Raw genomic sequence first — 17,295 nt, 5'->3', positions numbered from 1 at the left:
GTTCACCAGATTTGACTGGATGACAGGGAGAGACGGATGGCAGGGAGGGCCTTACCTACTGGAGGATGCTAAAGGGCTGACATTATTTTTGAAGCATGAAGCACTTTGCTGTGTGAACAAACAGATGAAGCTTCAGAAGGGCTGTCAAAAGGAGGCAGTTAAGTATTCCCGAAATGTTATCCTGCTGCCATAGCCAGTCTGACATTCAAGGAACCTGGGTAATCAGTGTCTGCACGGTACTTGAGGGCTTAGGATTTGCACGCAGGGATGGATCATGCAGACAGAGCAATGATTTCAGGTCCCCAAGGAGTCAGAAGCACTTCACAGCTCCGCAGCTGCTTCTCTGCTGGCTGAGCCATCCTACAGCAGTAGGGACAGGCTGCTAACCCAGGAGCTGGGCTTAGAGCTGGTGCTGAGAACCCTGTGCCTGCCCCAAGGAAAGCCATCCCTTCCCACCAGGTGACAGAGCCCAGCCCTGTGAAGCAGGTGGGTATTGCCCAGGTACTCTACAGACCCCTGAATGAGTAGTTTCAGTCTATAGTGAAATCGCCAATAGCAGCTTGCAAAGGTCTAAGGACCCTCACGGTGATATTTCAGCTTGGGGCTGAACTACACAGGATGAGGTGGTGTGGGGAAGTGTGAACCAGACTGGGTTTGTAGCTACAGAGGCAAATTTGCTTCCAGATTCACAGTCTTAGTGTGTGAGATCCATATACTTTGAGGATTGGTTTGTATGAACCTGCAGAGGGTACTGTTGATACCAAGAGTGCAAGCCTTGGCTCCTGGGATCAGAATCATATTAAGACAAAAATACTCTGGACTTCAGTGTTCAAAGAACTGGCATTTTTAGCAAATGCTCTATGTGTTTAAGTGTCTCTCTAACTTTTTTTTTTCCCCCTAAGTGGATGCATTTTGTCAATGGTTGGATTTCTCACCAATAGAGCTGCAGTTCTTTCTCAACTCCAGTGATCTTATCAGGAGATGTCTGAGCCAATTTCAACAATTTTTATTGCATGGTTCATTTACCTTGCATGCTCTCTCTCTCTCTTTTATTTTAATTTTCTTTCTTTTTGTCTTTTTTTTTTTTTTCTCCCCAAACAATAGTCTTGAAGTATATGAAGAGAGCAGGGAATAAATAGAGCTGAGTCTCTGATACTACAGAAAGTCCTCCACAGTGATAAATACAGCATCTTATATTTAATAACAGCAGCAGTGCTGCATAGATGGTATGTTTAACCAGCCAGCAAGCCTTGATTGTTAGAAATTTGCTTCCTGAGCCCTGGAGTTACCTGGACCAGAGCCAGGTGATTCTTCTGCGGTTGCTGCTTCTCCCATTTCCCTCTTGCTCTTGCTCCCAGTTTGCTGTGGGAATGATTTGATCCTGTGCAGTGGTGTCAAATGGGAGGTGATGAGGCTCTGCGTCTGGGGCTTTTGGTGTAATTACTCATTTAGGCACCCAGGGCTCTGGGTGTGTGTTGGATTTAAGGGAGAAATAGCATATTATTACAAGAAGTTGCCCCTAGCAGCTCTGGGACCAGGTACTTGCTCTTCTTGTGCTAGCCCTCATTGTGGGGGTGTACAAGAATATTGGAACTCTGCTGCTTTGTCCGTGCAGGAGGGTGTCACCTGCCTGAGAGTGTGCTTTGCCAGTCCCCTTGGGGCACTTCAGGGATTTTGTAAAGTACAGCTTTCTGGTGAAGAAACACTGTATCCAGGTGATACCAGTCAAGTGCTCACTCTGTAGCAAGGAAAATGTGTGGATTTTGCAGCTGCAGAGTTGGGGGATGGAAAGGATGTTTGAGATGCCCTCAGCAACCAGAATTTCCCAGTTGTGTTGTGCTGGGAGAGCTGAGGGCAACGCCAGGGCTTTGGACGCCGGACACAGCAGGCAGGTCTGGCTCTGCACGGGTGGAGTTGTCACACAGCTGGCTGCATTGGTGTGCTGTTTGTGAGCCCATGTGTGTAGAAACCGGGAGTATTTCATGCATGACAGACACTTGCCACTCTGGGACCAGACAGTGTCCGTGGGTTTCAGAGCAAATGCTATGTACTTCTTTCTGGCAGCTCCTCTCTGCCCTCTTCTGTTGCTTTGGGACATCACAGGAGCTGCTAGGAGTGGCCACTTTATGGAATAGAGGTGGGTTTATTATTCCCTGAGTGTGTTCGAGCTGGAAGAGGACCCAGGATCCAAAGCCTCCTTGCTTTGCGACAGTGAAGTGAGCCGAGGGTGGGGAGGAAAAGACAGACTGCCCCAAAGTGAAGCTCCTGAGACTGGAAGTAAAGCAAGGACAGGGTAGAAAGATTGACAGGAGGCACTCCAGAGTGGGGGAGTGGTGATTCTGGGGGGCTTCCAGGTGTGTCCATGTTAGCAGTGGGGTCTGATCCCACCACCTGACAGATCGGGGTAGGGGAAGAACGGGATGAGGAGGTAATCAAGCTTTGTGAGGAGAAAGGGGGAGATGGTGAACTGGGAAATTAGTTGATAAACTAGTGAGTTGTTGAATTGGATATTTAGGAAAGCCAGCACAGCAACTCAGTCAGGAGCCATCCTGGTTGGTTGGAAGCGTGGTCTGATGAGTCTGACAAAGATGTGTGGCTGATACACTCACTTGCACTCAACAGGTAACGCTGGAGTTACCCTGAGGCTTGTGGAGACTTCATTCCCACTCTGTCCTGGATGTCTGCTGTGTTGGGCAGACAGTTGAGGTGGGGTTCTTCTCCTGCGAACAACTTTTAGATGTCTGAACACAAGCTCGTCATCCTTCACTTCTATGACGTCATTAGGGACAGGGTGTCTAGAGCTGGAGGAGCTTTCTCTGGAGGTGCCTGCCCCTCCTCATTGACTGAGCAGGCTTGGCCATCTTTAAAATCGGGGGATTTTAAAGGTAGGGAAGAGGAATCCTGTCCTTGCAGCCCTTTTTTGCCTCCTCCATATGTCAATTGGGAGAAGTGTTTGTAGTTTCAGGTCATGAGTTTTGAGGCTGGGAACCATCTCTTCCCAGGTCTGTACAGCATGACTGGTACCCATTAGAAATCTTTTAATGAAAATTGCCACTACGTGCATGGTTAAATGCACATTTTTTTCGAGTGTTTCCTGCTACTCTTCATATTGTTGGCCATTGTCCTGTTACCTCTGTTGTGTTACCCGTTAGGCTGTTAAGAAGATTCTCTATCCCTTAACTTTGGCCTGGGGACATGGCCTGCTCTCAGGTCAGTGGCAGTTGAACAATCTGGACGGATCGGTTTCCCCAGGGTTAAGTGGCTTTGCTGGATCCCGCTTTGCTCAAATCCTGTCTGAGCTCCTGCCCGGTAGATCAGGAGTGCTGGGGCCTCATGTCTGAGCAGGGTGAGTTGTTGTCTGCATGGTGATGACAAGAGCTTCTTTGACCGTTTTTGTAGTCCTAACGGTGCAAGGACCCTGCTGTTGTGCTGGGGCACCCCTTCCATGCTTGCCAACAGCTCTGTTCTGAAACGTAGTGTTGCTTCCAGCAGCTCCCAGAGAAGGGCCCCCATGGAGGTCTTCTGTCTGGCTTGCTTTAGGCAGGATGGTGAGACTGGAGCCAAAAATGATGTCACCACACATTAAGGGCTCTATTGTCCTCCCACTCCTTCCCTCCAAAATAAAAAAAAAAAGGCATTGTAAACCAGATGCTCTGTGTGAAAAGACCCTTTCTGCTAAAAAGGGTTACATGGTAAGGGTGTAACAGGGGCATTTAGAGCTGGAGAATATTGTGGTAGAGCTTTTTGCTGTCTTTCTACCAAAGGGAAGGTGCTGTGGTATCTCTTAGTGACACCCTCAATGACAGAGCAATTAATGTTTTTTTCCTGGTTTTTTTTTTGTGTGTTTTTGTTCTGGTTTGGTTTGTTTGTTTGTTTGGGTTTTTTCCAAGAAAAGTGGAATGGTCCTGTATTAAAATAATTTCAGGCTAATTTGGATTGCCCTTTTGAAATAGCAGATTGGGCAACGAGGGTGGTCTTCTGGCAGATCCTCATGTGTGCTGACTGCAGTTCTTGGGCAGGGTTTTTTGTTCAGATGAGCTCAATTTTTGGAGAGGGTGGATCTCTTGCTACAACTTGAAGTAAGGCTGGGGTGTACACCACTGATTTAAGAGTTTATTCTAGCATAAGCCTCCCTTGGTGTTCACTGTAGGAAGAATTTCAACTTTTTTGATTGATGAATATTGCACGCATTTATATGAATGCCATTGTAATGAAACAGCAGTCATATGCCTCATTAAAGAAGGTGTTGCCACCTTCAGCAGCATTGAGGAGGTACAGGTTTGGCTAGTTGGAAATGAAACTATGAAATGTGATGAGTCAAACATACTTAAAGGAAAGAGATTGGTTTGAAGCCAAGGCTGCAGACCACATGTACTTTGAGGCACAAGTACATACAGCCTTTGGAGCAGTGACATAGGAAAGTCATAGCAAGTATTGCTTACCTGCCTCTTAATGCAGACCTCTCCCTACTCTGTTCTGGGTTTTCTTAAAAACAAGCATGTGTTGCCCTTGATTTTAAGCGTTGCAAATTAGAAGCAGGTTTTCAACTCAGTTTTTCTTCAGAACTTGGTGTCCCAATCTCCACCATCCGTCTGCTCTTCCAACCAACTACAGTGCTCACAATGTGTTTCCTAAAGCTGGAAGAAACATCTTCCTGAAGTTAGCTCTTCTATAGAGAAAACTAGGTGGTGACTTTTTTCCTTTTCTCCATTCCTTTCATATCTGATGGCAAAACTTCCTTTTCAGCCATTTTTGTGCCTTTGTAGACATAATTCTTTCAGTTTTGTGTTGGGGTTTCTTTTTTGTTGTTTTTTTCTTTTTTGTTTTTGGGTTTTTTGTTGAGGTTATTTGGTGGGTGGGTTGGGTTTTTTTGTTTGTTTGGGGGGTTTTTTGGTAGTGTGGTGGTTTTCTTGTTTGGTTGGTTTTTTTAACATAAATTGCCAATTTTTTTTGCCAAACTGCTGCTTTTATGATCTTTGCAACCAACACAGCAGAAGCTGACACCTGGCCCCACGCCTTTATCTTATCAGAGTGTGGGGTGGGAAGAAGCACTGGTAAGACTGGGAACCTCTATCCCTGGGTTTCCCACGTATTGCGAGCAAAGGCATTCCTGTATTTCCTTGCCTCAGAACAGGTTGGAATAACAATCAGCATTGCTCTTTGTGAGCAGGAATACGTATTTTCCTTTCATTACCATTCATTTTTGTTTTGTTGATGGAGTGAACTTCTTGGGAGGATGTTCTTTTATCCGGGGCTGGGTCATGTTTCCCACTCGGCATTCCTTGGCGTGGTGTGGGACCTGCGATGTGTTTTGTGTCAGTCACCCACATTGGGCCTGGTAGGTCTGAATGCAAACTAACTTCCCCGGGCTGTGAGCAGGATGGTGCTGGGTCTGGCTGAGTGGAGCTGGAACGGATGCGGCCCTATCGCACATCTGCCAGACAAGCCTTATTTGGAGCATCCGATCCCAAAGGCAGGAGGTGGCTGGGGAGCCCACAGGTGTGTGAATTGCCCAATTTTTTTATCTCTCTTTCCTGGCTCGCCTCCTGCTGATGCAAAACCTGTGGTGCATGTGGGAGGTGAAGAAATGAATGTGAGAGCAGTAAGATTAGCCACCTCTCAGGTGATCTCTACCAAGCGTTTTTTTTTCTTCTTCTTCTAGAGACAGAACAGCCTTCCCAGTGCTGCTTTCTTAGGACATGCCTTTGCGGATGTGTGCAGGCAGACCTGTGCTTGCCCTGCCTGCACTGCAAGCTGCCTGGCCGTGACCCAGCACGAATCCTGGAAGCCGTGTAGCTATGTTAGCACAGCGCGGTGCCCAGGCTGACAGCTCTGCCTCTTGGAAGAGCTTGGAGCTGCGCTGATGTAATTAATAAGGCTTTTGGGCTGGAGGTCGTTTGCATCCAGCCAGCTCACAGCACGGATGAAGCACGTTAAGGCCTATCTTGTACACATCCATGTGGCCAAGTCTTTAGAAAAGACCCTTTATTTTTCCCTTTTATGTTTATATTTGTCCAAGCCTTTAGAGAAACCACATGCATTCAGCCATCAGCATTTAAATAACAACCTTTGAGCTTCTGGGTAATTTTTCTTCAGTGGAGGGCTGATAAATGACTTGTTTGTGGAATTCGGGCTTAGGGCTGCTCCTTCAGCTAGCCAGCAAGGAGTGCTGTGACCACATGGCTGCATACCCTGGAGCTGCACATGCATTCGTGGGAGACCAAGCAACCTGATGGCTGCTGGGCTTTGCATTGAGATTCCCAGAATTCCTGCTGGCAGCCGGGGTGGGGTGCGGCTGTGGCCTGACGTTGGCCGTAGCTGTGTAGCTTCCCGCTCCCTAGTGTTGGAGGGTACACGTCTTGGTTCTCCAAGGGAGTCTGTGCAGGCGGAGGAGGAGGGAGTTGGTTCCTGTCCTCTGGTCCATACCCAAGTTCTTTTACTTAGGTCTGATGGATCCTTTACCTTACTTGTTCCTCTGGTTTTTGATCTGCTGTTGTAGCCTCAAAGGCTCCTCTTCATGTGGGTTTAGTTGAGGGTTTCTATGACCCTTTGTCCTGCAAAAAGTGAAAATAACAGGTAGATCAAGTCAACTGTGCAGTGACTGCTGCCCTCCCCAGCCAGAGACCACAGGAATGGCCTTGCTGCTCTGAAGGAAGGCAAAGTGAGACACAGCGTAGGTCCAGTGGGTCCCGTTGTGCAAGGGCTGCGCATGGCCTTAGGCTGATCTGCAAGTAGGATGTGTGGTGATCGGTCCGCGGGTGAGACGCTGTGCCTTTGTGTTGGGGAGATGGTCCTAGGACACACGGGAATCCCTTTGCCTACTGTGCCTTGGGCAGAACATTGAACTTATTTAGCCAAGGTCAAGAAAAACTGTATCCAACTGCATTCCCTGGAAAGAAGCTCATTGCAGTTTAACCTGTGTTGTAGGCTCCAAACTCTGTATTCTGTACAAACACAGTAATCCAAAATCAAAAGCATCCTGACAATTTTAAGTTGAATATAACATTAAAATGAGAGGCTTTTGCCTACTAGTGCTAGAAAAAAGCTAAAGTTTTTATCTGAATTCTCAATAGAGAAGGGAATACCCAATGGACTTGGATTACTGAGTAATGTCTTTGTCCTCTGGGTACAAAAATATAATGGAGCATAAATATGAGGAGGTGAATTCAGTTTACTTGTCTTCTATTGAAATGCAAGCCATGTGGAGCAAGGTGATCAGACTGGAATAGTCCCAAGTCTGTCTGTGTAGGGTCTTGTCCAGAAGGACGTACAAGACTTTGCACGATGGGGAGATCTGTTACACGGCCATTACAGTCTTAACCATGCTTGTGTTTGCTGGGGACTGGCCAGGGCTTACAGTGTGCTAATACCCATCCGAGTTGCTTGCCTTTACCTGTGGCCACCCCAGACATTGTTGATGTGTACCTACATATCATTCCTTTCAGCTTTGCTTTGCAGTGAGTCAGAAGAGGCTTTACAAGGTGATATTTCATCCAAAGCTGCTGCATATGTACCCTTTGGACTAATCAAAATTGCTGGTGCTTTTTGTGTGACAAAAGAGCACAGCGTCCAAGATAAACTGAGGAGAAGAGATCTGGGTATGCAAGCCTTCATTTAAAATAGGCATCTTTCATCTCGCTGACAGCAAGGTTCCTGCAGCACTTTGATTGCCCTTTAATTATGCCTATTTTTCCTGGTTTGTTTGAAAGGCAGATCTTGTTAGAAAAAGGTGCTGTGTGGAAAGAACTTGGCTGTCTCTGCTGCCCTTCCTTGAGGGCACACAGCAGAGCTGCTGGATTAATTTTTTTTTCCTGCATTATTAAAAGGGAAGATTGTTTCTTGTAGATTTGAACGCAGGCATGGTGTGTTTCTCCCAAGTTAGGCAAGGAGGGATGCAGGTGGTCAGGTGGTTAAAGCAAATCGGCAAGTCATGAGGTCTGGCTTCCTCCCACATTGACTTCCACCATGATCCTGGAGGAGGTGCTTTAATCCTTCTGCCTTCAGTCTTCCATTGTGTGCAGCTGGGCTGCTGCTCATCTGCCCCAAAAGCTGCAGAAAACCCAACGTGGTGTTGGGTGGAGGAGGTTCTGTAGCGTGTTGGGGTGAATGTCAGATGTGGGGGGTTAGCAGCTCATACCAGCTCACAGGTTTCATGCTGTTTGGTGTTTTATCTGAAACCCTGCCATTGCAGAGCCATTTGTCTCAAGGAGAATCTCTGCTTTCATTAATAATAATAAAAAAAGGCATGAAAAAGATCAATGAAAAGGAAAATAAAGCCTGGCTTTGGCTGGAGAGAAAAGCCTGGAAATACGATTCAAATATAGACTAAAGGCTTAACTGCCAAGCAAGTGAAATAACTCGAGAACAGGTTTCTAATCCTTTTAGAAATCTCAGTTTTAAAGAAAATCTGCGTAACTTTTGAGGGCTTGACTCATGTTTGTAAGTGCTCGGGCTTGACAGTGCTCTATTTTTAAGTGCTGTCTTTATGTTGAATCTTGGGAGGAGAGATGAAAATGTTTTTTTTAAAAGTAACAACAAATCTTAATATAGCTGAGAATGCGGAACTGCCCTTAGAAAAATAGGTTGGACACATGAAAAGGAATCTTGCTCAGCAGGCTGAAGACGCAGAGCAACTTCTGCGGTTACGTTTTTCTTTCTTCTGGCAATTTTGGGGTGGGGATGTAGCTGGCGCAGTCACTTGGCCTTATGTTTCTTTTCGAACACAAGTCAAATCTTCCTGAACAAAAAGCACCTGGCTTGAAATTGTTTTATCCCAAACTGGGAGAGCTGTTCGCTAAACTCTGTTTTTTGTGGAACTTGAGGCAACCTGAAGTTGCTCAAAAATAGGAGTTACAGGATGGGTAGGGAGAAGTAGGTGATCCTTTTGAACTCAAATGGCTTTGTACGAACAGAAGACAGGCTGGCTTTCTGTTGCTTCAGAGAGGTGATGAGGTTTTAGTTGTCATCTCCTGCCCAGAGTCCCGAAGACTTAAACGGCATGAAAATGAAGTCAGCTGCTTAAAGCCAAAGCTAATCAAATGAGGAGACTCTAAAGTAGGAGGATCATCTTTGTCATCTGACAGGCAATTCCAAATTCCCATGGGATACCCATGCAGCTCTGCTGCCGTAGCGTGCACCTCTTGTGCCGAGACCAATGCTTCTACTTTCAGCCCAGCGTGCTGCGTGGGCTTTGCATGGCTGGTAAGCCATGAAAACTAGAAACGTAGACCTGAATTATCTGGTATAAAAGTGACACCACTTGCTAGAGAACTGGTGGCCAATGCTGCACATTCACACTGCTGGACACCAGCGGAGTCAAACTCAAACAAGGGATTTCATAGAAATTTTGAGGCAGGTGGACCTGCTGGCATGGCTGCTTGGGTACGTTTTCTTGAAGAATGCAGTCATTTCTTAATACAGACATGGGAGTTGTGTGTGAATGTTCTGTATGGGTAAATAAATATAAAATTAAAATTTAAAATATAAAAATATGCAAACACCAGAGCTGAGGCTCTTTTTTAAAAAACAAAACCCCTGCTCAGGGAACACGATTATTCAGGCTGTGCATACATCTGATTACCTAGCTCTGAAGTGGGTGAAAGCAGCTCTTCAAACTCCTTGAAGCTTTCCCCCGGGGTGTGCCAGTGCTGCAAGCAAAATGCCCTTGTAAAGCTGAAGGTAGCAAAAAGGGAAGGGGGTGGATAAAAGCTGACAAAGCCATCATTTGGGTTAGTCTGAGGAAGGCTGAGAAGAGGTTATTTTAAAATGATTTTCCTGGCTGCAATTTGGGATGTATTTAACGTTTCAAAAAAAGTTGTCTTGGAACAACGCGGGGTTTGGGATGCTGAGACACAGGCTGGAAGGCGAGCAGGCAGCGAGTGCTGGCTCACCTTCGGTGCCGCTGTCCCTGTGCCTTGTCCTGGCTTGGGCCGCTGCAGAACAAGCAGCGCAGCTTGGGGGGGCTGGGGCTCTGCCAGCTTGCCATGCTGGCGCGAGGTAGATGTTGTTTGACACATCTCAATGTCCCTTTGCACAAGCGGGACTCGGCGGTGGCGTTGCCAGCTCTGTGGGATGGTGTGTGCGCACAGGGGAAGGGATAGGGACTGTTCGCTGAGCTGGTGTGCCGGCAGCCGTCTCTCTGCTCTGGGGCAGCTGGTGCTCACAGGAGCTGCAAGAAGTTGCATGCGAATCTCAAATATTCAGACAAATTATTACGAGAGCAGACCCTTATCTATCCTATTTCCCCCCGCCCTGGCTTTTTATACTACTGTGTTATATATGGGGGGGGGGGGGGAAGCTTATATCCTTAATCTGGTGATAGTTATTACATTTCCATTTCCCCTCTTTTGTTAAAACTAGAAAAGTACCTTGCAGAAGCTGTACGAAGAAGCCCACGATAAGCACTTTGCAAAACCACAAATCTAACCCAAACCCTTAAGCTTTTCAAAACTTACCTTGAGACTTTGCAACACCGGGACAGCTCCGGGAGGTGGCACTAACTCACTGCAGAGGCTGTCAAATGGGTGCTTCGTGGTAGTAGTGCGATAAGTAAGTGATCAGGTAGTGGGATAGTGCTCCTGCAAAATCTCTGGCAAGGTGCTTCTGGCTCCCAAGGCTTTCATTATTTTTTAACGCAGTGGGTTCCCAGCCTTTATTCTTGAGGCAGAGAGGAGAGGAGAGGAGCCATTGCAGGTCTTGGTGGGTCGTAAATTCCTGGTAATTAATCATTGCAGCTTCTGAGACATGCCAATAATGAGGATTGTGCCTGGAGAAGAGCCTAGCACACAGCAAGCCCATGTTCTGGATACAAAGTACTCTGGTCTATTTGTTCATATCTGCACAAGGATATTTATTCCTTCTGTTAAGCAGCATTGGACCTTTTCTCTGGTTGTGGGGGTTTTTTTCTTGGTTTAGGGGTTTTTTAGGCAATTATGAAAATGAAGTTAGATATGTTCAAAAACACTCTTAATTCATTTTTCCCATAATGCAATTTTTTTATTAGAATAATCAAAATATTACTCTTTCCCTTTTGATCTGAACACTAACAGGGTGTTGTAGGTCTTACTGGGGAATATTCAAAACAGTGTTCATCTTTTTAAGTGTAAAGCCCAGAAACTCTTTCACTGAAATAATGGCATTATTCCTGTGTTTAAAGATAACGTGTTGCATAATATTTTTAAAAACCTTTTAATATCATTTACAAAAAAACAACAGAAAACCCCGAAGTAGTTTCAAGCATAAGCTGTGCTCACAGCAGCTTATGTAAAACTCACAGAAAGCTTTGTTTTAACCTGCCCAAAGTAATATAAATTTTTTGAAGCATGGTTGTGTTCTTACCAAGATGGTAAAACACTGGGCAGTGAGGACTGGGTGTAGGAGGATTTGTGTTGCTAAAAGTTTGATGGCAACATTTGAGGTCTCTTGGGTGGAAATATCTGGGAAAGGTGGGTGGAGTCTTCGTAAAGTTTGCAGAGTTTGTTGAAATTCATTCTGGACAAAGTGGCTTCGTCCCCTTTAATGGCTTATATAGGGAATTAAGAATGTTGTACCGTTTCTTGGGGATTTTACCTGATCTCTCAGAAGAAAGACGGTCCTGCTTGTAGTGGCAAGGACCAGCATTTAGATCTCAGCACTCACCGAGCAGTCCCTTGCTCAGCGGCCAGCCAGGAGTCTGTGTGTCACTACTGATGGATGCTGCTTTCCTCTTCTGCAGGTTTTCATTTCTGTGAATTGCCTCAGCACGGATTTCTCCTCTCAGAAGGGAGTTAAAGGCCTGCCCCTGAATCTTCAGATTGACACCTACAGCTACAATAACAGGAGTAACAAACCTGTCCACAGAGCCTATTGCCAAATTAAAGTCTTCTGTGACAAGGTAAGGTTGGGTGAATGTGCCAGTGACCCTTTCGGAGAGGCTGTTCCACAGCTTAGCAGCTCCCATGCCCCCCCCCATCCCCCCAATTCTGCCTCTGGCTATTTTGGCTTACTGAAAACTCCCATCTGTGTTCAGCCTTTGCAAGGAAAAAATTTCGACCCCTTCTACTTGGCTCATAGATGTTATGATGACCTCAGATAAATTTGCTGGTCTCAGAATGCCGGAGCGCTGGGAAGTGTTCCTGAGCATTGACTTTGGAGAAAGGTCAGTCAGTGGCAGAAATCTGACTGTCAGTACTCCAGACACTGGAAAGTCCTACAGAGTGCCTTCAGTAGGAGAAATCATTGCAACTGATTGGAGCAAGTGGAGGCTTGTCTTTTTGCCCAAGCTATGTTGTGTTGGTCCTTTTAAATTTCTTCGTGCATTCTTACTGCATTTGTTATTAAAAAAAAAAAACCCAACCCAATCACTTGCACATCTCATGAACAGAAAATGTTGCTGTTTTCATTGTACTGCTGTGAGATACAGCAGTGTAATGAAGCCCATTTACAAGCTGGGTGGGTGCTGTAATTTGACTGCTCTGCCTAATGCATTTAGTGCACAGAGAATTAACACCTTTCCCAAAGCCACTGTTCACCAGAAGCTGTGAAGAAAACATAGCAGGAGCTGAGCTGAAAGCAGTTGTAAAAGCTTAACTGAGTTTGCAAAGAAAAGACATTTCCCAATCTTTGTAACTTGTTCCTGCCTGAACAGTCTTTTGAAGGACCCGAGCAAGTCATGTGCAATGTTGCTATTTCCAGGGTGACCGAGATCTTTCTAGGCTGGGATAAATGCTGCCTGGACTTCCCCAGTCCTTCTTTTGATTGCTGTGAACCACACCAACTTCCTATTTTGCTAGCATCCTATTTGATTAGGGCCTCTCATTCTTTGCACCTGGACTCCATCTTCATAGCATGGATGCTTTGCAAGTAATATCTCAGAAACCTCTCTGTGCAGCTGCAGGTCTGAGACAGGCTCGTGACCCTCACCTGCTAGCTTTGTACCAGTTAGATACTGTGTGGTCTTGCCTTGTTGTCATCCCCCAGGACACTGCTGCAAAGATTAATCTGTGCCATTGCTCTGCCTCCACTGACCTCCCAAAATATATGGAGCCCTTTACAGTCTGCCTCTGCTGTAGCATTCCATTGACCCATCCCGCTACATTTTATTGTCCATCTATATGCTTTTAAATAGGCCCCTCTGCTTTCCTGCATGGTTGGGAGAAGCTGCCTGTAGCTGCCTGCCAGTGTAAAGCTACTTAGTCATCTTCCTTCAAGTGCCTCCTGAGATGGCTCCTGTTGTGATGATTGCTGCAAAGAATTTACCAGGGAATTAACAAATGCACTCTAGAGCTATCTTAAAGGCTTGCCAGTAAGCCTAAGAGGCTTGGGTCTTATGGGCTTTCTTCAGGTCTTTCTTTTTTTCTTTTCTTTTCCTTTTCCTCCTCTGAAATGAGACTGAGGCAAGTGTGTCATCTAAAGCTCTTTCATTATCTGGGAGTCTTGTGTGTTCTTGACCTGTATTCTCTACAATACCAGTGAGTATAGACTTGCTGCAGGGAAGGGGGACATCTTTTACTCATAAGTTGTCCAGTCAATTACTGATACTGTGCTAAAATTACTGACAGGCTTTTGCCACTGCTAATAAGACAAATTGGTTAATAAAAGGGCAGTCATGTAGTCAGTACATAGCTTGAAGGAAACCATTTGAGTCTATACCATAAATTTCAGCAAATCTATTGGTGCAGTAATGCCAGTGTATCTTTTATTTTCCTTTGGGATTTTGACCTTTCCTCCTGCTTTATTCCTCCAGATACTTTGCAAATTGGAGCTAAATTAAAAGGGGAGGGAGGGAAGGAGAAAAGATTACTTTTCTGTATTTAATCTGACTGTTGTTCGTTCTGTGAACACGCGGCCAATGTGAGGTTGGTGCCTGATGATTCTGCAATTTACACTTATAGAAATGGTGTTGAAGTTTGCTGCCTTTCAGATCTGGGCTGGGTCCGGCAATGAGAGCTGGGGATGGAGGCCGACAAGCTGAATACTGTTTGTCACCGCATTGAATCAAACTGTGTCTTCAAACACTTGTTTGAGGCACTGGGCAAGTGCTCCTGTGAGCAGACCTGTGTCCTTACAGCTGCGGGTACTCACTCGTAGACCCCAACGCTGGCCACCTTCTCCAGGCTTCTGTAAGAGCATTGGCATTTCAGAAGGAGCACCCATTTTCTGCCCTGCTTTGAATCTTAGGTAATCAGTCAGCTGGTCTTTAATGTTTACAGGACCATCCTTACTATAGTATCCACACGTATTGCAGTACTTAATGTGTTTGTCCTCATGTGGCCACTCTTACCTGTAGAAGTGCTGTTATCCATGTTTTCTCTGTGGAGGGTCAAGTCTCTACTGTGGAGGTCTGATGCTGTGGCCACCTAACAGGGACAACTCTGCATAGGTCCCCTCCATTCCTTTGTCCGTTAAGGCTGTGCTTGCATTGCACGCCTGAACTGACTTTGAACCCAGACACTGGCATGGCAGTCCTCTGCTGTCTCTTTTTTGTGTGTACAAATCGATAGATATCCTACGGAAGGTCAAATAGTTCAGTTAATGTTGTGTGGTGGCCTTTGCACGGGAAAGGAGTGAAAGAGGAGGGTTCCCATGCTTGGGGTGGAAGGGAAAGCTGCTGATACTTGTTTCTAGTTTTTGGCTGCTGCCTCTGAGACCAAGTTTCTTCATGTGTTTCTGTCTTCCCCTTCACGCTCTCTCTGTGGAAAAGGGAGTTCACAGGTGCGCAGGATGTTTGGTTTTCATCTAATACTATGCGGTTTCAAGACCTCGGTAAAGCAGAATGGGCTTAATGGTGTAATCCTGTGGCATGTTACAGAACAAGCTTCGTTCAGGCTTGGCCCAGCAATATTTGGGCTGTGTGGGGATGAGGGTGACCTGTCCCAGAGGAAGAAGACCTTCTCTTCTGTAAATGGCGCCTCAGCTAAGCATCCACATAGGGAAGACTAACTACAAGACTTCACAGGCTATAGCTAGTGTTGTCCTCTGGGACCTGCTGTTATTCTTGTAGTGATGGGCACTGCTGTGGGAAGGTTTTTATGGGGTGGTAGGAGCAAGCGGGTTAGATGCTGCTGGAAGGAGAGAGGTGGTGCAAGGCGGCTGGAGGCAGCATTGATGTGGATGGGTGGCAACACCGAGACTGTTACTTCTGTTGCATGATCAAAGGATGGTTTGGGTGGGAAGGGACCTTTAAAGATCATCTAGTTCCAACCCCCTCTGCCATGGGCAGGGACACCTTCCACTAGACCAGGTTGCTCAAAGCCCCATCCAACCTGGACTTGGAGACTTCCAGGGATGGGGCATCCACAACTTCTCTGGGCAACCTGTTCCCATGTCTCGTCACCCTCATCATAAAAAATTTTCTGCCTTATGTCCAGCCTAAACCTACCTTCTTTCAGTTTAAAATAGTTGCCCCTTGTCCTGTGTCGTGGTTTAACCCCAGCCAGCAACTAAACACCACGCAGCCGCTCACTCACTCCCCCCCACCCAGTGGGATGGGGGAGAAAATCGGGAGAAGAAGCAAAACCCGTGGGTTGAGATAAGAACGGTTTAATAGAACAGAAAAGAAGAAACTAATAATGATAATGATAACACTAATAAAATGACAACAGCAATAATGAAAGGATTGGAATGTACAAATGATACGCAGTGCAATTGCTCACCACCCGCCGACCGACACCCAGCCAGTCCCCCGAGCGGCGAATCCCTGCCCCCCACTTCCCCGTTTCTGTACTGGATGGGACGTCACATGGTATGGAATACACCGTTGGCCAGTTTGGGTCAGGTGCCCTGGCTGTGTCCTGTGCCAACTTCTTGTGCCCCTCCAGCTTTCTCACTGGCTGGGCATGAGAAGCTGAAAAATCCTTGACATTAGTCTAAACACTACTGAGCAACAACTGAAAACATCAGTGTTATCAACATTCTTCGCTCTGAACTCAAAACATAGCACTGTACCAGCTACTAGGAAGACAGTTAACTCTATCCCAGCTGAAACCAGGACACCTGTCACTGCAGCCGCTGGTAAAAAGTCCCTCTCCATCTTTCTTGTAAGCCCCCTTTAAGTACTGACAGGACACAATATGGTCTCCCCAGAGGCTCCTCTTCTCCAGGTTGAACAACCCCAACTCTCAGCGTGTCCTTATAGGAGAGGTGCTCCAGCCCTCTGATCATCTTTGTGGCCCTCCTCTGGACCTGCTCCAACAGGTCCATGTCCTTCTTATGCTGGGGGCCCCAGAGCTGAACGCAGTACTCCAGGTGGGGTCTCATGAGAACAGAGCAGAGGGGCAGAATCACCTCCCTTGACCTGCTGGCCATGCTTCTTTTGATGCAGCCCAGAATGCGATTGGCTTTCTGGGCTGCAAGGGCACACTGCCAGCTCGTGTCCAATTTTTTGTCCACCAGTATCCCCTGGCAGCTCAGCTGCTGGGGCCACAGGGTAGAGGAAGACCTCGAATGACTCGTGGGCTGTGTGCCAGAGCTGCATCCAGCACGAGAGGGTGTGCAGAGAGGGGATGAGGAGCAGCCCTCCGTCTTTGGAGCACATCCAACTGATGCAGCCTGCACACGGAAGCAGGGAGTCCTGTGGTGTCATGAAGTGTCCAGATCCAAGTGTGTCATGACTCGACGTCACATCCTCTCCCTGCATCTCTGTTGCTTATCAAATACATCACACCTCTCTGTGGGAGGGAGGGATGACAGCTCTCCCCAAAATGCTGCTTCCCTTTCTCAGCCCAAGAATCCGTTACACAACTGGAGACTTTGAGGGAAAGAACAACAAAAAAACCCCAACCCTGCAGCCTTTAACACAGAGACAAGAGTGTGAAATCCTGCTTTTCAGACTGTAGGCTGTTCTCTAGGGGATGAAGTTTGGAAAACTCTTTGGTACAAGCTTATTTATTTCATAATTGCAGAATACAGGATTCCCAGTGTTTTTTCTTCAAAAGTATCTGGTCCTGGCTGTCACTGAGCTCCACTGGCAAGGCAGAAAAGCCTATTATCAAGACATGGCTTGCTTTTTTTTTTTTTTGTGGGATTTGAGATGTTTTTACCTGGGCCCCTGTAGCCTGGAACAAGTTGACTTTCAAGCAGAACTCTGTAGGTATGGGAGAGCAGAGGTTTTCTCAAAACGTGTGCTCTTGAATGGATTGGCACTTTCTCCACAAGGAAGCGGGTACTGTTCTCTGTAGCACAGTGTTTGAGTAGCAGAACTTTATTATTTCCATGTGAAAGGTAGAAGACAGGGCTGGAGCCAAATCTGATCTTTCTGCTGTCAAGCTGAAATGTTGTGACTATTCTGGTAAGGGAAGTCACAGAGGAATGCAGGTC

At 46.5% G+C, this 17,295-nt stretch overlaps 1 protein-coding gene across 2 annotated transcripts in view; it reads left to right on the top strand.

The window, feature by feature from the left end:
- Positions 1-17,295, top strand: part of GRHL1 (grainyhead like transcription factor 1) — a 44,753-nt gene that overhangs the window by 13,788 nt on the left and 13,670 nt on the right. For both annotated transcript variants that reach the window (XM_052810073.1, XM_052810071.1), the window contains exon 9: positions 11,714-11,872. In XM_052810073.1, the coding sequence (XP_052666033.1) occupies positions 11,714-11,872 (159 nt within the window). The remainder of the gene's footprint in view (positions 1-11,713; positions 11,873-17,295) is intronic.

This window comes from Harpia harpyja, chromosome 15, assembly GCF_026419915.1.
Source record: "Harpia harpyja isolate bHarHar1 chromosome 15, bHarHar1 primary haplotype, whole genome shotgun sequence".
Lineage (NCBI taxonomy): Eukaryota > Metazoa > Chordata > Aves > Accipitriformes > Accipitridae > Harpia > Harpia harpyja.
Note: the sequence above shows the minus strand (reverse complement) of the source record. Positions and strands in the feature narration are given on the sequence as shown.